Source organism: Nerophis ophidion, linkage group LG02 (genome assembly GCF_033978795.1).
Source record: "Nerophis ophidion isolate RoL-2023_Sa linkage group LG02, RoL_Noph_v1.0, whole genome shotgun sequence".
Classification (NCBI taxonomy): domain Eukaryota; kingdom Metazoa; phylum Chordata; class Actinopteri; order Syngnathiformes; family Syngnathidae; genus Nerophis; species Nerophis ophidion.
The window spans coordinates 86,107,468-86,129,648 of record NC_084612.1 but is presented as its reverse complement, the minus strand read 5'-3'; the positions used below and the strand labels follow the sequence as shown (position 1 = coordinate 86,129,648).

Here is a 22,181-nt window from a genome sequence, read left to right as displayed (position 1 = left end):
CCTTCGTGTGTGTGTGTGTGTGTGTGTACTAAGTCAGTAGAGCACATCCTGACTGTAAAAGGAGAAGTTTGCGTGTGACTGAAAAACATCTGCTCTAAGTCAGAACTTAAATGTTAGCGTCGGGCTGAACAAGTAGTCTCTTCTCAGGGATAGGGCTATCACTTTTGCATGCCGAAGTCCCGATTAGAGCCTCTTCTCCTACGAGAAGTCCACTTGCGAATGTCAAACTAAATGGGCCTTATCTTATTATGTGCTTAAACTGAAATACCACATTTTTTTATTAAACTTGGTGGATGGATTTCTCCAAGATGAATATAAATATAAACATTCACCATATGCAAAACAAAATATGAGTTAGTTAATCCACTTTAGCATATTCCTGTCATGGCTATCCCACGGCCGCGTCATCCCACATGCCGGCAAGGCTGTGAGCGATCAGCAATCTACACACCTGCCACAGATGAGGGCGAGAGGTATAATATATATATATATATATATATATATATATATATATATATATATATATATATATATATATATATATATATATATATATGGAAATAAATCCTAGAGCTTTACCCTCCTGGTGTCAGTGTCATCAACTCCCTCTGTTAAACATAACAATTCCACACAAAACTTAACTAAAAACGTTGTTGCTAAGATTCCAAAACAAAAACATGAGGAAGCGAGGGAAGAAGATTTTGCTTTGTTGAATGCCGAACCAAAGGAAAAAACGTGAGGAAGAACCAATGAGATATGAGAGCTCACAAATTCACACAAATGCTGAAATAAACAAATTAGTTGTATTAGATTTGATGAGCCTTGTGAAAGATGTTTTTACAAAATGAAACTATTCAAGGGCTACTTATTTTTTGGGGAGAACAGGAACAACATGTTGCGAGCCACAACTCACATTTTGTGTTGAAACAACAAATAAACACCTGCAGGGTCCAACATATGGAAAGTGTTACATTCTTTTAAATTCTTATTTGACTTGAAATATTTATGATCAATAAGGGAGCAGAGAGTCATGCATGTCAGTAAACACACAGACGAGTCGTCTGATGCAGCAAACATGGAAACATGTGCTAATACTTCCTGTTGTAACATGCACATACTTTCAGGAAAAATAATGTCACTTTCATTCTTACAACCAAATACAACAATTATAGGGTGTCCTATTGAAGTCACCATCAAGCAGTGGCAACCAATAGCAGTGCAAACACTTCCTGCTCTCCAAAAATAAAAGACTTCACCAACGTTTACCACCAAGCTGCATTTAGTCATCAGCATCTCCAAATCAAGGCTTCCTGGGGGGGAGACTTTGGACAAAAGCTCAAAGGGAGTGAAATTGTCAGCTTGTGTAAATGCTAAATAAAAAGAGAATACAACAAATCCTTTTCAACTTATATTCAATTGAATAGACTGCAAAGACAAGATAGTTCATCTTCACACTGAGAAACTTTGCTATTTTTTGCATATACTAGCTCATTTGGAATTTAATGGCTGCAACAGGTTTGAAAAAGCTGGCACAAGTGGCAAAAAAAGAGTGGGAAAGTTGAGGGATGCTCATCAAAGACTTATTTGGAACATCCCATAGGGGAGCAGGTTAATTGGGAACAGGTGGGTGCCATGATTGGCTATAAAAGCAGCTTCCATGAAATGCTCACTCATTCACAAACAAGGACGGGGGGCGAGGGTCACCACTTTGTCAACAAATGCCTGAGCAAATTGTTGAGCAACGTTTTTCAAGCAGCTATTGCAAGAAATTTAGGGATTTCACCATCTACGCTCTGTAATATCATCAAAAGGTTCAGAGAATCTGGAGAAATCACTGCACGTAAGCGATATTACGCATATTTGATCCCTCAGGCGGTACTGCATCAAAAAGCCACATCAGTGTGTAAAGGATATCACCACATGGGCTCAGGAACACTTCAGAACACCACTGTCAGTAACTACAGTTGGTCGCTCCATCTGTAAGTGCAAGTTAAAACTCTACTATGCAAAGCCGAAGCCATTTATCAACAACACCCAGAAACGCTTCGCTGGGCCCGAGCTCATCAAAGATGGACTGATGCAAAGTGGAAAAGTGTTCTGTGGTCTGACGAGTCCACAATTCAAATTGTTTTTGGAAATTGTGGACGTCGTGTCCTCGGAAACAAAGAGGAAAAGAAGCATCCGGACTGTTCTAGGGTGAAAGTGTGGTAGTCAGCATGTGTGATGGTATGGGGGTGCATTAGTGGCCAAGGCATGGCTAACCTACACATCTGTGAAGGCACCATTAATGCTGAAAGGTACATACAGCTTTTGGAGCAACGTATGTTGTCATCATGGACACCCCTGCTTATTTCAGCAAGACAATGCCAAGCCAAGTATTACCACAGCGTAGTAAAAGAGTGCGGGTACTAGACTGGCCTGCCTGTAGTCATGACATTGAAAATGTGCGAAGGCTAAAATATGAGGCAGGAGACTGTTGAACAACTTGAACTGTACATCAAGCAAGAATGGGAAATAATTGCACTTCAAAAATGTGTCTCCTCAGTTCCCAAACCTTTACTGAGGGTTGTTAAAAGGAAAGGCCATGTAACACACTGGTAAAACTGCCTTTTTTGACATGAGTTGCTGGCATTAATGTTCTAAGTTCATGATTATTTGCAAAAATCTAAAATAAGACATCTTGTATTTGCAGTCTGCTCAATTGAATATAAGTTGAAAAGGGGTTGTTGTATTCTCTTTTTATTTACCATTTACACAACGTGACAACTTCACTGCTTTTAGTTTGAAAAGTGGGACTGCAGCCCACAGAGGTGACGTGGAGTGCGCACTAAAGGACAATACGTAGAAGAGTGCGCACTAAAGGACAATACGTAGAAGAGACTCTCAGTTCCCTCAAGGTCCACAAATCGGCGGCTTGGGGTCCGGCATCCGCGTGCGACAATAATGTGTCCTCGCGTGTGTGACCAAGTTACATTTCACAGAGAAAGTTTTACCGCAAACTGAACAGGAAAACGGTCTCTCCCCGGTGTGCGTTCGTGTGTGTTTTATCAAATTGCATTTGACTGAGAAGCTTTTGCCACAAATTGAACAGGGAAATGGTCTCTCCCTGGTGTGTATCCTCGCGTGCGTTGTCAGACTTTCGCTATGAGCAAACTTCTTATCGCACAACGTGCAGCTAAAGGACTTCTCTCCGGTGTGCGTTCTCTTGTGCTTGGACAGCGCAGAATAGTTCTTGAAACTTGTGCCGCAGAGTGAGCAGGGGAAAGGTTTCTCCCCGGTGTGCGTCCTTGTGTGCTTTATCAAGCTACCTTTGTCGCAGAAGGTTTTACCGCAAGCCGAGCAGCAGAAGGGTTTCTCCCCGGTGTGTATTCTTGTGTGTATCGTCAGACGTTCATTTCGGGTGAATTTTTTTGCACACACCGAGCAGCTGAAGGGTTTCTCCCCGGTGTGCGTCCGCATGTGTGTTTCAAACTGTGCCTTTTGGGAGAACCGTTTGCCGCAAACACAGCACACGTGAGGTTTCTCTCCTGTGTGGATCCTCGTGTGTACGTTCAGGTTGGACTTGGTGCTGAAGGTTTTGTCACACTGAGAGCATTTCAAGCTTTTGTGGTCAGAGTGCCGGGTCTTGTCATCTTTCGAGTCTTCTTCATCGCTGTCAGCAGAGTGAGACGTCGTGTCGTCACTTTCTACGTCTGCTTGCGATCCTCCACAGTGGTCGGCTTCTTCTTCATCTTCACTCTTCACCACCACACGGATCACTGGGTGCTCTCCCTCCCGACTGATGCCGTGACCTTCCTCCTCCTCTTTGATATGGGGGGGCTGTGGCTCCTCCTGCTCCATCCTGGAGTTCCGCTCCTGCTTCTGAAGAGGAAGATGTTCTTCACTGACGTCTGCGGGACACAAGAAGACCAGCAATTTGTTCAAATGCTTAATTCCAACCATTCGTGTTTCAAACAGAAACTTTGTGAAGGCAATGGTGGACCAGGCAGGTAGTCTCACCAGACAGGAAGCAATGGTAATGTCAGTGTTTCCTACAGGACTGCAATCTATTTGTGGTGGTGGGGGCAGGGCTCTAGATTACATCCTTGGTACGATACTCTTTAATGGAGAGACCAAAAGGGAGCACAAACGATAACTCTTCACATTTATTGACATCACAACCATGCTTGTGCTATTAGTATGCAAAACGAGGGGTTCCCAAATTGTAGCCATTTTATGAACGGAAAGAACATTGTCCAAATAAGATACACAACACCAAAAAAACTCAAGGCTGTCGAGCTGCTCTGTGTAAAAAAAAAACAAAAAAACTTCTGTTAAGAATTAGCGTTATAAAAATAAATTTTAGCCTGGAAATTATTTTTGCATACATGTGGACAATTATGCAAATTATTTAATGACGTCACCTGGAGCATCTCAAAAAGGCCCGCCCAAAAAACATGTGTTTCTCAGCTTGGTACTCAGTTGTAGTACACTTTTCCACCACTTGTGGCAGTAATGACGACATCCAACAAACAGAAAATAAGTCTGGAGCTGAAGTCTCAGAGAAGTTTAAATCATCGCACAAAAAAACTCTGCAAAAAGGCATCTAATAACGAGAAATGGCTGAAATGTTGAGACTAACAAGGAATAAAAAGACAAATGTTTGTGTTTAAATATATATTTTATGAACCTCTTTCATTAAAAATGACATGACGACGCTACACCACATTAAAAAGAATACTAACAACAATATTGTTTATTTTATATTCTTGAAGGCTCCACATCACTGCTGCTCTTTTTAGAATGTGAAATATTGTTATTATTATTATTGATCGTACATACAAGCACACTATTCTTTCTTTTGATTGAGTGGGAGGTTATAGGACAGTGATGGGGTTTTTCAATGTATAGTTACTTCTTGGCAGATCATTCTGATATTCTAACTGTTCAAAAATACGCTGAATTGTGAAAAAAAAAAACATCTGAATGTCCACAAAATCCCACAAATTGAGACAATGTCCGTAGATTGAGTGTGGGATGACGTCACGGTGCGAGCTCGTCCGCACGCCGACCTTATCGTCCAATCAGTCAAACTGGAAACAAGCCAACATTGGAATGAGATGTGCGGTCTATCATTCGCAATGCTCGTGTAAGACAAGCACACGTATAGTTTTCCTTTTTCAGGCATTCTAACTCGTAAAGAAAAGCTCGCAAAAGTCAGCTAACAATGGTTAGCGTATGGGCGTCGCGCTAAAAACATCCAACAATATTCCTTTTACATGTCATGACCTGAATATTAACCAAGTATTAGCAATTTCCTTATTAGAGGGGCTAACGTAGAGGAACTACTTTTAGCGAGCTAACTAGCTTAAGCTGCTATATTGACATATCAAGCTGTGGCATCGCCCCTGAGTTGGTGAAAGTTAATTCTAGATGAGAACTTGTGCCTTTCACCAAGATACTAGACGGTTGTGGACATTAACCCACCAGTTGGTCAACTTTAACATCCAACTTAGACCCAAAGATGGCAAGAAAGACACATTTTTTACCCCCTTGTGAGGATTATAATGAATTGCTCTTGTAAAAGGGAAGATATAAATAAACATCCCATCAGTCTTTATCCAAGTGAGCGCAGACATTGTGCAGTAGGTGATTGTTTTATTATGCTTGTATATATCAGGGGTCAGCAACCTTTTTGAAAGCAAGAGCTACTTCTTGGGTACTGATTAATGCGAAGGGCTACCAGTTTGATACACACTTAAATAAATTGCCAGAAATAGCCAATTTGCTCAATTTACCTTGAACTCTATGTTATTATTGATAAATAAGGAAATTTATCTTTGTGGAAACACTGATCATCTTAATGATTTCTCACAATAAATATGTATTTCTGATGACATGTTTTAAATATTAAAATCCAATCTGCACTTTGTTAGAATATATAACAAATTGGACCAAGCTATATTTCTAACAAAGACAAATCATTATTTCTTCTAGATTTTCCAGAAACTAAAATTTGAAAAGAAATTCAAAAGACTTTGAAATAAGATTAAAATTTTATTCTACAGATTTCCTAGATTTGCCAGAATATTTTTATTTATTTTACTCATAAATTCAAAGAAATATTTCACAAATATTGTTCGTCAGAAAAACAGAAGCTAAAATTAAGAAATTAATTCAAATTTATTTATTATTCTTTACAATAAAAAAAATAAATTTACTTGAACAATGATTTAAATTGTCAGGAAAGAAGAGGAAGGAATTTAAAAGGTAAAAAGGTATATGTGTTTAAAAATCCTAAAATCATTTTTAAGGTTGTATTTTTTCTCTAAAATTGTCTTTCTGAAAGTTATAAGAAGCAAAGTAAAAAAATAAATGAATTTATTTAAACAAGTGAAGATCAAGTCTTTAAAATATTTTCTTGGATTTTCCAATTCTATTTGAGTTTTGTCTCTTTTAGAATTAAAAAATGTCGAGCAAAGCGAGACCAGCTTGCTAGTAAATAAATACAATTTTAAAAATAGAGGCAGCTCACTGGTAAGTGCTGCTATCTGAGCTATTTTTAGAACAGGCCAGCGGGCGACTCATCTGGTCCTTAGGGGTGACCTGGTGCCCGTGTTGGTGACCCCTGGTCTATGTTGTCTAGCACTTAGCATTACTGCTACATGATGCTTAGTGTTTGACTAAAGTTGCATCTGTTCAGCACACAGCTTTTAAAACTTGTACGTCATCCTCCTTATATTCAGGCTCAAAAATAGAAGTTTCTGGATCATCATTTGTCCCAAATCGTTGTTGACTCTCACAAAGTCTGCTTGATTTGCATTGTTGTTGATGGGGAAGGGATCTGTGGTTCGCCCCTTGTACGTCACGGATGGCGTGAGTCTTCTCAAGCTTATTGTCTCTCAAAACGGCTCCAGAATCTCGGTGAGGTTTATATAATTTGGATCATATCCTTTTACTTGCAAACTTTGTAAGTCTTTTGAGGTTATCAGTCACATATGTACAGAAGCCAAAAGCAGTGACGTAGTCATGTTGTGTAAATGGTAAATAAAAAGAGAATACAATGATTTGTAAATCCTTTTCAACTTATATTCAATTGAATAGACTGCAAAGACAAGATATTTAATTTTCGATTTTTTTTTTGCAAATAATCATGAAGTTAGAATGTAATGGCAGCAACACATTGCAAAAAAGGCATTTTTACCAGTGTGTTACATGGCCTTTCCTTTTAACAACACTCAGTAAAGTTTTGGGAACTGAGGAGACACATTTTGGAAGTGCAATTCTTTCCCATTCTCGCTTGATGTACAGCTTAAGTTGTTCAACAGTCTCCTGCCTCATATTTTAGCCTCTCTATTGCACCACATATTGTCAATATCTGGATTATAAGCAGGCCAGTCAAGTACCCGCACTCTTTTACGACGAATAATGGCATTGTCTTGCTGAATGAAATAAGCAGGGGCGTCCATGACAACAACATATGTTGTTCCAAAATCTGTATGGACCATTCAGCATTAATGGTGCCTTCACAGATGTGTAAGTTACCCATGCCTTGGGCACTAATGCACCCCCATACCATCACACATGCTGGCTTTTACACTTTGCGCCTATAACAATCCGGATGCTTCTTTTCCTCTTTGGTTGCGAGGACACGACGTCCACAGTTTCCAAAAACAATTTGAAATGTGGACTCGTCAGACCACAGAACACTTTTCCACTTTGCATCAGTCCATCTGAGATGAGCTCGGGCCCGGTGAAGCGTTTCTGGGTGTTGTTGATAAATGGCTTTGGCTTTGCATAGTAGAGTTTTAACTTGCACTTACAGAAGTAGCGACCACCTGTAGTAAAAGACAGTGGTTTTTTTTAAGTGTTCCTGAGCCCATGTGGTGATATCCTTTACACACACTGATGTGGCTTTTTGGTGCAGTACCGCCTGAGGGATCCAAGGTGCGTAATATCATGGCTTACGTGGAGTGATTTGTCCAGATTCTCTGAACCTTTTGATGATATTACAGAGCGTAGATGGTGAAATCCCTAAATTCCTTGCAATAGCTTGTTGAGAAATGTTGTTCTTAAACAATTTGCTCAGGCATTTGTTGACAAAGTGGTGACCCTCGCCCTGTCCTTGTTTGTGAATGAGTGAGCATTTCATGGAAGCTGCTTTTATAGCCAATGATGGCACCCACCTGTTCCCAATTAGCCTGCACACCTGTGCCATGTTCCAAATAAGTATTTGATGAGCATCCCTCAACTTTCTCACTCTTTTTTGCCACTTGTGCCAGCTTTTTTCAAACATGTTGCAGGTGTCAGATTCCAAATGAGCTAATATTTGCAAAAAATAACAAGGTTTACCAGTTGGAACATTAAATATCTTGTCTTTGCAGTCTATTAATTTGAATGTAATTTGAAAAGGATTTGTTGTATTCTGTTTTTATTTAGCATTTACACAACGTGACAACTTCACTGCTTTTGGGGTTTGTATGATGATCACTTCAATATAAAAGCAATTTTCAATTATTGACACTTTGAAACACTCGAATAAAGTAAGTCAACTTAAAAATAAAGAGGTTTGTTTTTTTCTATGTTGCTGCTCCTCGATCTTAGCGCTGCTTTCGATACCGTCGATCATAATATTTTATTAGAGCGTATCAAAATACGAATTGGTATGTCAGACTCAGCCCTGTCATGGTTTAACTCTTATCTTACTGATAGGATGCAGTGCGTCTCCTATACCAGTGTGACCTCGGACTATGTTAAGGTAACGTGTGGAGTTCCCCAGGGTTCGGTCCTTGGCCCTGTACTCTTCAGCATCTACATGCTGCCGCTAGATGACGTCATACGCAAATACGGTGTTAGCTTTCACTGTTATGCTGATGACACCCAACTCTACATGCCCCTAAAGCTGACCAACACGCCGGACTGTAGTCAGTTGGAAGCGTGTCTTAATGAAATTAAACAATGGATGTCCGCTAACTTTTTGCAACTTAATGCCAAAAAAACGGAAATGCTGATTATCGGTCCTGCTAGACACCGACCTCTATTTAATAATACAACTTTAACATTTGACAACCAAATAATAAAACAAGGTGACTCTGTAAAAAATCTGGGTATTATCTTCGACCCAACTCTCTCCTTTGAGTCACACATTAAAAGCGTTACTAAAACAGCCTTCTTTCATCTCCGTAATATCGCTAAAATTCGCTCCATTTTGTCCACTAAAGACGCCGAGATCATTATCCATGCGTTTGTTACGTCTCGTCTCGATTACTGTAACGTATTATTTTCGGGTCTCCCCATGTCTAGCATTAAAAGATTACAGTTGGTACAAAATGCGGCTGCTAGACTTTTGACAAGAACAAGAAAATTTGATCATATTACGCCTGTACTGTATGTACCTTTATATACATATATACATACATATATACCTATACTGTATATACCTTTATATACATATATACATACATATATACCTATACTGTATATACCTTTATATACATATATACATACATATATACCTATACTGTATATACCTTTATATACATATATACATACATATATACCTATACTGTATATACCTTTATATACATATATACATACATATATACCTATACTGTATATACCTTTATATACATATATACATACATATATACCTATACTGTATATACCTTTATATACATATATACATACATATATACCTATACTGTATATACCTTTATATACATATATACATACATATATACCTATACTGGCTCACCTGCACTGGCTTCCTGTGCACTTAAGATGTGACTTTAAGGTTTTACTACTTACGTATAAAATACTACACGGTCTAGCTCCAGCCTATCTTGCCAATTGTATTGTACCGTATGTCCCGGCAAGAAATCTGCGTTCAAAAGACTCCGGCTTATTAGTGATTCCTAGAGCTCAAAAAAAGTCTGCGGGCTATAGAGCGTTTTCCGTTCGGGCTCCAGTACTCTGGAATGCCCTCCCGGTAACAGTTCGAGATGCCACCTCAGTAGAAGCATTTAAGTCTCATCTTAAAACTCATCTGTATACTCTAGCCTTTAAATAGACCTCCCTTTTAGACCAGTTGATCTGCCGCTTCTTTTCTTTCTCCTATGTCCCCCCCTCCCTTGTGGAGGGGGTCCGGTCCGATGACCATGGATGAAGTACTGACTGTCCAGAGTCGAGACCCAGGATGGACCGCTCGTCGGGACCCAGGATGGACCGCTCGCCTGTATCGGTTGGGGACATCTCTACGCTGCTGATCCGCTTGAGATGGTTTCCTGTGGACGGGACTCTCACTGCTGTCTTGGAGCCACTATGGATTGAACTTTCACAGTATCATGTTAGACCCGCTCGACATCCATTACTTTCGGTCCCCTAGAGGGGGGGGGTTGCCCACATCTGAGGTCCTCTCCAAGGTTTCTCATAGTCAGCATTGTCACTGGCGTCCCACTGAATGTGAATTCTCCCTGCCCACTGGGTGTGAGTTTTCCTTGCCCTTTTGTGGGTTCTTCCGAGGATGTTGTAGTCGTAATGATTTGTGCAGTCCTTTGAGACATTTGTGATTTGGGGCTATATAAATAAACATTGATTGACATTGATTGATTAAATTGTAATTGTTGTTTTGAAAAGTACAGAGGATTGTGGAAGTGAATCCACTACTGACATTCTGGAATGAAGACAAGACTATTTACTACACTGTATCTATGTTTCTGTTTTATCTAGTGTTTTTCAACTTTTTATTTATATTTTCATTTTATATTTTATCTGCCATGAGGTGGCGACTTGTCCAGGGTGCAGTTAAGGTAGGCTCCAGCAGGGACAAGCGGTAGAAAACAAATGGATGGATGCTTACCTGTTTGTTTTATCCATTGCTTTCATGTTTTTATTTCTTTTTTAATTTTCTATTATGAGGTGGCGACTTGTCCAGGGTGTACCCTGCCTTCCGCCCGATTGTAGCTGAGATAGGCGCCAGCGCCCCCCGCGACCCCGAAAGGGAATAAGCGGTAGAAAATGGATGGATGGATGGATATTCTAACTTTCAATTTTATTTGTATTTTTTTATATAATTTGTAGTAAGTAGAGATTTTAACAATTGTAAAGTGCGTTAAAAATGTAATTAATTATTGTAACCTATTTTTATGGACTTGCCTCTTCGTGATGTTAAAGGGGAACATTATCACAATTTCAAAAGGGTTAAAAACAATAAAAATCAGTTCCCAGTGGCTTGTTGTATTTTTTGATTTTTTTTTCAAAATTTTACCGGTCCCGGAAAATCCCTAAATAAAGCTTTAAAGTGCCTTATTTTCGCTATCTTCGAAGACACTGGCCATTTCCCTGTGACGTCATACAGTGCTGCCAATACAAACAACATGGCGGTTACCACAGCAAGATATAGCGACATTAGCTCGGATTCAGACTCGGATTTCAGCGGCTTAAGCGATTCAACAAATTACGCATGTATTGAAACAGATGGTCGGAGTATGGAGGCAGATAGCGAAAACGAAATTGAAGAAGAAATTGAAGATATTGAGCGAATAGCTATTGACCCTATTCGGCCATAGCATGGGTGTACCTAATGAAGTGGCCTATAGCATGGCTGCCTTATTAGCATCGCCGGTAAAATGTGCGGACCAAACGATCAGGACTTTCGCATCTTGTGACACTGGAGCAACTTAAATCCGTCGATTGGTAAGTGTTTGTTTGGCATTAAATGTGGGTATCTAGTTTCAAATGTACATACAGCTAGCGTAAATAGCATTTTAGCATCGATTAGCATAGCATGTTAGCATCGATTAGCTGGCAGTCATGCCGTGACCAAATATGTGTGATTAGCACATAAGTCAACAACAGCAACAAAACTCCCCTTTGTGATTTTGTTGACTATGGTTGCAAACGCATCTGCAGGTTATCCATACATCTCTGTGCCATGTAAAATGTGGAGACACTCTGGCACATTCAATGGGGGTCTGGTGGCAGACACTTTGGCATCTTGGGGCCAGTGGTGCAACTTGAATCCCTCCCTGTTAGTGTTGTTGCACCCTCCGACAACACACCCACCAGGCATGATGTCTCCAAGGTTACAAAAAATAGTCGAAAAAACGGAAAATAACAGAGCTGAGACCCGGTGTTTGTAATGTGAAAATGAAAATGGTGGGTGTGTTACCTCGGTGACGTCACATTCTGACGTCATCGCCTCCAGCGCGATAAACAGAAAGGCGTTTAATTGGCCAAAATTCACCCATTTAGAGTTCGGAAATCGGTTAAAAAAATAAATGGTCTTTTTTTCTGCAACATCAAGGTATATATTGACGCTTACATAGGTCTGCTGATAATGTTCCTCTTTAAGTTCCTCTTACAAGCTGTTTATATGCCTGGAGCTCTTATTTTGAAGGCGTTCAGAGCGTAAGTGGTGACACTCTGTGGTGGAGCGGAGTTTGGAAACAAAGGTGTGACCACTTCCGCTCTTAGCGCCTTCAAAATAAAAGCTCTAGGCATATACTGTATAACACAGTGGTTCTTAACCTGGGTTTGATCGAATCCTAGGGGTTTGGTGAGCCGGCCTCAGGGGTTTGGTGGAGGTCAAGCCACACCCGACTCATCGTGTACATCAGACCTGGGCCAATTAAGGCCCGGGGCCACATGTGGCCCGTTAAGATTTTCAATCTGGCCTGTCGGACATTCCCAAAACATTTTTTTAGATCTTTAAAGGGGAACATTATCAGCAGACCTATGTAAGTGTCAATATATACCTTGATGGTGCAGAAAAAAGACCATCTATTTTTTAAACCGATTTCCGAACTCTAAATGGGTGAATTTTGGCGAATTAAATGCCTTTCTGTTTATCGCGCTGGAGGCGAAGACGTCAGAATGTGACGTCGCTGAGGTAACACACCCACCATTTTCATTTTCAACACATTACAAACACCAGGTCTCAGCTCTGTTATTTTCCGTTTTTTTGACTATTTTTTGTAACCTTGGAGACATCATGCCTCGTGGGTGTGTTGTCGGAGGGTGTAACAACACTAACAGGGAGGGATTCAAGTTGCACCACTGGCAAGAAATCTGCCGCCAGACCCCCATTGAATGTGCCAGAGTGTCTCCACATTTTACCGGCGATGCTAAGACAGACATGGCACAGAGATGTATGGATAACCTGCAGATGCATTTGCAACCATAGTCAACGAAATCACAAAGGTGAGTTTTGTTGATGTTGACTGCCAGCTAATCGATGCTAACATGCTACGCTAATCGATGCTAACATGCTATTTACCGGCGGTGCTAAAGCAGACATGGCACAGAGATGTATGGATAACCTGCAGATGCATTTGCAACTATATTACGTTTCCTTCCACCCACATTTAATGATAAACAAACACTTACCAATCGACGGATTTAAGTTGCTCCAGTGTCAAAAGATGCGAAAGTCCTGATCGTTTGGTCCGCACATTTTACCGGCGATGCTAACGCAGCTATTCGGCCATGCTATGGCTATGAATAGCGTCAATAGCTATTCGCTCAATAGCTTCAGTTTCTTCTTCAATATTTTCATACTCCAACCATCTGTTTCAATACATGCGTAATCTGTTGAATCGCTTAAGCCGCTGAAATCCGAGTCTGAATCCGAGCTAATGTCGCTATATCTGGCTGCTGTGTTGGATCCGCTTTGGACTGGACTCTTGCGACTGTGTTGGATCCATTATGGATTGAACTTTCACAGTATCATGTTAGACCCGCGCGACATCCATTGCTTTCCTCCTCTCCAAGGTTCTCATAGTCATCATTGTCACCGACGTCCCACTGGGTGTGAGTTTTCCTTGCCCTTATGTGGGCCTACCGAGGATGTCGTAGTGGTTTGTGCAGCCCTTTGAGACACTAGTGATTTAGGGCTATATAAGAAAACATTGATTGATTGATCTTGCTGTGCTATTCACAATTGTTTGTTTACATTAGCAGCACTGTATGACGTCACAGGGAAATGGATAGTCGCATCGCAAATAGCAAAAATCAAGCACTTTAAAACTTTTTTTAGGGATATTCCGAGACCGCTAACATTTTGAAAAAAAAATTCAAAAAATACAACAAGCCACTGGGAACTGATTTTTATTGTTTATAACCATTTTTAAATTGTGATAATGTTCCCCTTTAAAATGGAAAGTGAAGCTGCCATTATGATGTGCACTCATCTTTTATAATGATCGGAAGTCCTGAACTATACAAAGTATTTTAATGGTTGAAATCCGCGCTTTTGCATGATATAATAGTTACTTTGATAATCTAATTAGTTTCTATGGTCATGTAAGTAATTACTTTGGTCATGTAACTAACAGCAGCTCAGACCAGGCACCAAGCAGTGTGGGTGGGGAGTGTTTCCACAGCCTAAAATGCGGCTGTCAGGGACAGACACGGAAGGAGATTTTTACAATATATTCATAGATATCAGTTTTGAGGTGTTTTTGTTTTTTTACCATTTGCATTCATATTTCGCTGTTTGTTGCATTTGTGTTGTGCTTGGCTTGATTGTAAATATGTGGTTGGAGAGGCGGGGTGACATTCATATCTTGTCAATATTCAGTGTTTTATCGCTCATAGTTAATATTGTAAATCCTGCGTTCTTTATTTTCATGTACATTCCGGGGGTCTCATTCAGTAAAAAAAAGGTAAAATTGCATTCTGTTTTTTAAAGCGGTCAGTCTGTTATAAGGTTTTTAGCATACGATCTGACATTATTGCAAGGTTTTGTATTAGTGTTCCTAAAAATAGATATACCGGCCCCCAGAGACATTTTTTTCTCTAAATTGGGCCCCCGAGTCAAAATAATTGCCCGGGCCTGGTGTACATAAAAACTTCTCCCTATCGGCGTGTGATGGAGGCGGCAAAAGCAGAGGTCAAGCTGATTTGCGGGTGTGTCATTTGTTGTGAGTTCATGCACGCTGTTGGTTTTGTTCTTCAAACAAGGTGATGTTCATGCACGCTTCATTTTGTGCACCTGTAGAAAAATCATATCACTTTGTCTTCAATTTGAGAAAACAAAACATTTTATTTTTCACTAAAGAAGAGTTCGGTGAACGCACATGAAAGTGGTGGGTTTAGGTACCTCCAACAAGGTTAAGAACCACTGATATAACATGTAACAGGAACTTAACTTCACTAAGAGGCAAGTCCATACAAGTAGGTTACATTTTTATTATTATTATTATTAAAAGTTTTATAAAAAAATTAAAAGTGCTTTGATCATTTTGAACACACGTTTCTCCAAAGACGGAAATGTGTTTTCATCCATTGAAACCCAGGAATAATCAATCAATCAATCAATCAATGTTTACTTATATATCCCTAAATCACGAGTGTCTCAAAGGGCTGCACAAGTCGATGGTCATAAATAAAGTTAGGTAAGGAGTAAACAAACCTGTTGTGTGTGACGTGTGTTGACAACAGCGTCCAGTAGCTCGTCCTCCTTCTTTCTTCCAGAAAGTTCCAGCTGCTGTTGTGTTCTTGCTCTCTGATTAGCATCTTAGCATGTGATGCTAACTTCCGCGTCTTTGTCCGCAGCTAAAAGGAGGAAGCGAACCCACGCAGGCTTCAATGTGCGCGGGGAGCAGTTCATCCTGACGCGAATAAAAGGTGACGTCATTGTCATCTGCAGGAAATAAGGTCACATTTCCAACAAGATGAAGGCTTTCATCACGGGATGCCGAGGCGAGATGGCGGTCGGTGTACGCATGCGCAATGTCAATCTCCACTCTTTAGGAATCATTTTAATCACTATTTTAATTGCTTGACAAAAATATGACCATACATCAATTAATAAACCAATAAAATGTCTTAATACAAAAACCATGTTTAAAGTAAACTTATTCAGTGATGTCACTCTATGGCGCCCTTCTCTTCCGGGATGACTTCACGTACACTCCAATGCATCAGAACACTCAATTCGTAAGAAGGTTTTTTTTATTGAGTGACTGTTTGTGTTTCGTTTTGAAACGTAAAAAACTTTAAAATTTAGTTTGTTTAAATGCATAATCCATTTCAAACAATGATTTCGTGCACATTTAACGACTATTTGCTGACGCAAACCCTCCCTATATCTGAAATCCCATTGTAATGAACGCAACTATAAGGAAGTGACGTCAGTAATCAGGCGACACCAGTCCCTGTTTACTTTTTAACTGTGTTAGCCGATATTGCGCATTTGGGATCTCCATAATATTCTTGTTTTGACGACAAAAGCTACTTTTCACAGTTGTTTCAACATCATTGAACGTTTTTTTTTTGTTGCCTTAATTCTTCATGTCAGGATAAACTAAGAAGCTTCTCGGGCTAGCTTAGCTCGCTAGCTGCTAACAAAGAGACAAAGCGAAAGTGAAAGAAACGTCGCTAAAGTGTTGTGATTGTGTGAAAATGTGCAAAGTAGAAATACTGAGAGTGTTGGTGAAGCAGCGACTAACTGCTGCTGTGGAAGAAATATTTGTAGTGTTAGAAAGAACCATAGCAGAATACGAGGAGGAACTTTCTAGAAGAAAAGAGGAGAACGAGCGACAACGTCAACTACTGGACGCTCTTTTCAACAAACATCAACAAACAGGTTTGTTTACTTCTCACTCTAACATGTCTACTGACTTTAAATTGGATCATGTCAACTGTTCCTTAAACGCCTTCTTTGCACGCAAACAAGAACGCTTCAGACGTCTACGATACAACAATATTTAGGAGAGAAAATATGTATTGATTGGGTTTATTTGACCGGGACAATTAAGTTGGATCAACACATGTTGCATTCTACAACATTTTGGTCAGGGCTAATTGAATTAGGGGAAAAACAGCCCAAAATGGGAAACATGCAGAAAATGATCAAACAATGCCTACCCGGGTTTGAGTTTCATAAGTCTCAAGAGGAGCCAAAATGGCCAAAATGTCAAAAAACAGACCCAGGAATGATGCACAGGGAAACAGGGAAGAAAAGGGGGAAAACGGCCATAAATGTGGGAAAATGCCAAAAATGAAAAAAATACCTAGCCAAAATGCTGAAAATTATAAAAAAAATAACTAACCAAAATTGTCAAAATACTCTCAGGGAAGCAAGAAAGAAAGAGGGGGTGGGGGGGGGGGGGGGACGACGGCCATAAATGTGAAAAAATGCCTAGCCTAAATGCTTGAAATGATTAAAAAAAATACCTAGCCAAAATTCCCTAAATGATAAAAAATACCTAGCCAAAATGCAGAAAATTATCAAAAATACCTAGCCAAATTGCCCAAAATGATCAAAAAATACCTAGCCAAAATGCCCAAAATGATAGGAAATACCTAGCCAAAATGTTGAAAGTAACCCTGGAATGACGCACAGGGGAGCGGGGAAGTAAAGGGGGAAAACAGCCATAAATGTGAAAAAATGCCGAAAATGATCAAAAATACCTAGCCAAAATTCTGAAAATGATAAAAAAAAATACATAGCCAAAATATCCAAACGGATTAAAAAAATACCTAGCAAATATGCCCAAAATGATAAGAAATATGTAGCCAACATGTCAAAAATAAACCCAGGAATGACACACAAGTAAGCGGGGAAGTGAAGGGGGAAAACGGCCATAAATGCTGCAAAATGCCAAAAATGATCAAAAATACCTAGCCAAAATGGTGGAAATGATTTAAAAAATACCTAGCCAAATGCCCAAAATTATTTTTAAAAAATACCTACCCAAAATGCTGAAAATGATTTTTAAAAATACCTTGCCAAAATGCTGAAGATGATAGAAAAATACCTAGCCAAAATGCCCAAAGTGTCAAAAATACTCACAGGAATGACTCACAGGGAAGCGGGGAAGAAAAGGGGGAAAAATGCCTGAAATTATCAAAAATACCTAGCCAAATGCTTAAAATTATTAAAAGAAATACCTAGCCAAAATGCCCAAAATGATCAAAATTACTAGCCAAAATGCCCAAAATGATGAGAAATAGATAGCCAAAATGCTCAAAAATAACCCTGGAATGACGCACAGGGAAGCGGGGAAGTAAATGGGAAAACGGCCATAAATGTGAAAAAATGCCAAAAATGATCAAAATACCTAACCAAAATGCTGCAAAATGCCCAAAATGATTAAAAAAATACCTAGCCAAAATGGCCAAAATGATAGAAAAAAATACTTAGCTAAAAATGGCAAAAATACACCCAGGAATGATGCACAGGGAAACAGGGGAGAAAAGGGGGAACACGGCCATTAATGTGAAAAAATGCAGAAAATTATCAAAAATACCTAGCCAAAATGGCCAAAACGATTAAAAAAAATACCTGGCCAAATTGATTAATAAAAAATGAAACCTACCCAAAATGGCCAAAATGTAAAAAATACACCCAGGAAAGGAAGCAAAGGAAGGTGGGGAAAAGAAAAGGGGGAAAACGGCCATAAATGTGGAAAAACGCCAAAAATGATCAAAACCATCCAGCCAAAATGCTGAAAATGATCAAAAATACCTAGCCAAAATGTCCAAAAATACACCCAGGAATGACGCTCAGGGATGCCGGGAAGAAAAGGGGTAAAACAGTCCTAAATGTGAAAAATGCCGTGCATTTCTCACCTAGGTCTTCAGTGATATAATACTTAGTCCAACTTCACCTTTCAAAATACCGGCGCCCCTTCCTGATTTTTCGCAACTTGTGATTGGATACTGACTTGGGAGTCCCAAGTCAGTATCCAATCACAGGAGGCGTAAATGTCACGTTGAAGGTGAGGCCAGCTAGAAGGCCTTACTGACAACAACTATTGCAATGATCTATTAACTGTATGTGTCCCTTTACTTCCTTACAGTACACACACATTGTTGATTGTGAGGGCAGATTTGGTACAACATGGCAACAAAAGCTAGCTGAATTCGGATTGGATAAAAAGTCTAACCTAAAAACAGCACTGAAAGGAACATAATATGACATGAAGAGAATGTGAATACTTTTACATATTTAGGGAAAATAAATGACTTATCTTTAATTATGATGATGATTTCTGGTTATGTCAGACCAGCAGAGAAGGCCTTGCTGGCATGACGACACACCACCGGCTAATTCTTAATGTCCGTCCCGAATTGGGCCTTCACACACAATAACACGGTTCAAAACAGTCTCATAAAAATAATGTGTTTGTGTTTTTGTGTCCTGCAGATGTCAGACAAAGACCTATTTCTCCTGAGCAAAAAGAGTGGAGCTCCAGCATGGAAGAAGGGGAGCCACAGCTCCCCAACATTAAAGAAGAAGAGCAGGAACATCTTGAAAGACTGAAGGCGTTCCCGGTGATTGTTGTGCCCGTGAAGAGTGAAGATGAAGACGACCAAGAGGAGCAGAGAAAGGCGGAGAGACCAAGCAGCAGCTCCACTCAGCACAAGACAAGAGAAGGTGATGGTGGAGGATCACACGCAGACTTGGCTCCACTGTCAGATAGTGAGCACAGCACGTCTGCTGACACCGACGACGAAGCTGCTCAGACACGTCACGCTGACAACACGCACTTGAAATGCTCGCACTGCGACAAAACGTTCGGCAAGAAGAGAAACCTGACGAGACACGTGAGACGTCACACGGACAGCAGATGCTGGAAGTGCTCTCAGTGCGGCAAAACATTTAGCAAGAAGGGAAATCTGACCGTGCACACCAGGATCATCCACGCCGGTGAGAAACCTTTCTGCTGCGCCATTTGCGGCAAACGCTTTTCTACCAAGTCCAACATGACGACACACACCAGGACACACTCTGGCGGCGCCGACGACGCACGCTTCCGATGCTCCCAATGTGACAAAACCTTCATCGCCAAGGCCTTTCTAATACGACACATGAGGAGTCACACCGGAGAGAAACCGTTCGCTTGCTCGGTCTGCGACAAAAGGTTCACCCGCCACGATTATATGAAAAGACACAAAGTAATGCACACCGGAGAAAAACCCTATTCTTGCTCAATCTGCGGCAGAGGCTTTTATGTCAGCTCAGCTTTGCTTAAACACACCAGAACGCACACGGGGGAGAAGGTGTCGACTTGCAGTGTCTGATTAGGGATCTTCTCAGAAGTAGCACTGAAGTTGCAGTGTCTGATTAGGGATCTTCTCAGAAGTAGCACTGAAGTTGCAGTGTCTGATTAGGGATCTTCTCAGAAGTAGCACTGAAGTTGCAGTGTGTGATGAAGGATCTTCTCAGAAGTAGCACTGAAGTTGCAGTGTCTGATTAGGGATCTTCTCAGAAGTAGCACTGAAGTTGCAGTGTGTGATGAAGGATCTTCTCAGAAGTAGCACTTAAGTTGCAGTGTCTGATTAGGGATCTTCTCAGAAGTAGCACTGAAGTTGCAGTGTGTGATGAAGGATCTTCTCAGAAGTAGCACTTAAGTTGCAGTGTGATTAGGGATCTTCTCAGAAGTAGCACTTAAGTTGCAGTGTGTGATGAAGGATCTTCTCAGAAGTAGCACTGAAGTTGCAGTGTGTGATGAAGGATCTTCTCAGAAGTAGCACTTAAGTTGCAGTGTCTGATTAGGGATCTTCTCAGAAGTAGCACTGAAGTTGTAGTGTGTGATGAAGGATCTTCTCAGAAGTAGCACTTAAGTTGCAGTGTGATTAGGGATCTTCTCAGAAGTAGCACTTAAGTTGCAGTGTGTGATGAAGGATCATCTCAGAAGTAGCACTTAAGTTGCAGTGTGATTAGGTTTCTTCTCAGAAGTAGCACTGAAGTTGCAGTGTGTGATGAAGGATCTTCTCAGAAGTAGCACTGAAGTTGCAGTGTGATTAGGTTTCTTCTCAGAAGTAGCACTGAAGTTGCAGTGTGTGATGAAGGATCTTCTCAGAAGTAGCACTTAAGTTGCAGTGTCTGATTAGGGATCTTCTCAGAAGTAGCACTGAAGTTGCAGTGTGTGATGAAGGATCTTCTCAGAAGTAGCACTTAAGTTGCAGTGTGATTAGGGATCTTCTCAGAAGTAGCACTTAAGTTGCAGTGTGTGATGAAGGATCTTCTCAGAAGTAGCACTGAAGTTGCAGTGTGTGATGAAGGATCTTCTCAGAAGTAGCACTTAAGTTGCAGTGTCTGATTAGGGATCTTCTCAGAAGTAGCACTGAAGTTGTAGTGTGTGATGAAGGATCTTCTCAGAAGTAGCACTTAAGTTGCAGTGTGATTAGGGATCTTCTCAGAAGTAGCACTTAAGTTGCAGTGTGTGATGAAGGATCATCTCAGAAGTAGCACTTAAGTTGCAGTGTGATTAGGTTTCTTCTCAGAAGTAGCACTGAAGTTGCAGTGTGTGATGAAGGATCTTCTCAGAAGTAGCACTGAAGTTGCAGTGTGATTAGGTTTCTTCTCAGAAGTAGCACTTAAGTTGCAGTGTGATTAGGTTTCTTCTCAGAAGTAGCACTTAAGTTGCAGTGTGTGATGAAGGATCTTCTGAGAAGTAGCAGGTGAGGACCACCAGCAGGTGTGCCGGGCAGAAGTAAATGAAGCTGCAGCATCAAGACTGTGACTTTCTAACATCATCAGCACATAGGATGTGTGACATCTTGTCAATATGCTTCCACCATAAAAAATGCAGTTGAATATTTCAACTTTTCCCCATTTTGTTACATTACGACCGCACACATATGTTGTTCCAACACGAAGGTGTGCACACTTGTAAAGTGCAATAGAAATGCGACATGATTTCATAAGAAATAACTTATTTTTTTTTTGTACGAAAGACAGTGTCAGAAGTTGCCTGCTGAAAGAAGACATGTGGACCACAGAGTGTGTGGAATGTCATCTGAGTATGAATATAAGTGTTCTGGGATGCCTTCAGGAGAACATTTTTACATTTTAAGTTGACACCCTGTGCAGAATTGGCTATTTTTGGATTTGCACCAAACTATCAAAAAAAAGGAAGCAGACTTTTAGGGACAGTATCGCCTTCACATCATTACTCACTTGTGGAAGGATTTTGTGGGAGTGGAAATAAACAGTTTGTCCGCCTCTGACTGAAGGAATTTATGTTTTTCTTACATCTAGAGACAATTAAATATAATCTGAGGACTACACCAGAACAATTTGACTTGACTTGGGACTATATGATGATTTACATAACTAAATTAAAGACACTATATGTTGAGTTACATAACTAAATTAAAGACACTATATGTTGAGTTACATAACTAAATTAAAGACACTATATGATGAGTTACATAGCTAAATTAAAGACACTATATGTTGAGTCACA

The 22,181-nt window shown here is 40.2% G+C and overlaps 2 protein-coding genes across 2 annotated transcripts; one reads left to right on the top strand and one right to left on the bottom strand.

Moving 5' to 3' along the window:
- Window positions 1–784: 784 nt before the first annotated feature.
- LOC133547295 (gastrula zinc finger protein XlCGF8.2DB-like) lies at window positions 785–15,713 on the bottom strand. Its single transcript, XM_061893039.1, has 2 exons — window positions 15,392–15,713; window positions 785–3,890 (listed from the first exon to the last, which is right to left on the bottom strand). The coding sequence occupies exon 2, from the start codon at window positions 3,838–3,840 to the stop codon at window positions 2,893–2,895; it is 948 nt and encodes a 315-aa protein (XP_061749023.1). The 5' UTR covers window positions 3,841–3,890; window positions 15,392–15,713; the 3' UTR covers window positions 785–2,892.
- A 406-nt stretch (window positions 15,714–16,119) lies between these two features.
- LOC133547257 (zinc finger protein 12-like) lies at window positions 16,120–21,942 on the top strand. The gene is made up of 2 exons (XM_061893033.1): window positions 16,120–16,567; window positions 19,133–21,942. Exons 1-2 carry the CDS (start codon window positions 16,384–16,386, stop codon window positions 20,008–20,010), a joined length of 1,062 nt encoding a protein of 353 aa, XP_061749017.1. The 5' UTR covers window positions 16,120–16,383; the 3' UTR covers window positions 20,011–21,942.
- Window positions 21,943–22,181: the final 239 nt, after the last annotated feature.

What these genes read in the sequence shown, in the direction of transcription:
- LOC133547295 (XM_061893039.1), bottom strand. Translation starts at nt 3,840, where the DNA reads ATGGAGCAGGAGGAGCCACAGCCCCCCCATATCAAAGAGGAGGAGGAA.
- LOC133547257 (XM_061893033.1), top strand. Translation starts at nt 16,384, where the DNA reads ATGTGCAAAGTAGAAATACTGAGAGTGTTGGTGAAGCAGCGACTAACT. An exon ending in CAACAAACATCAACAAACAG is followed by an intron (nt 16,568 to 19,132) that starts GTTTGTTTACTT and finishes TGTGTCCTGCAG; the next exon opens with ATGTCAGACAAAGACCTATT.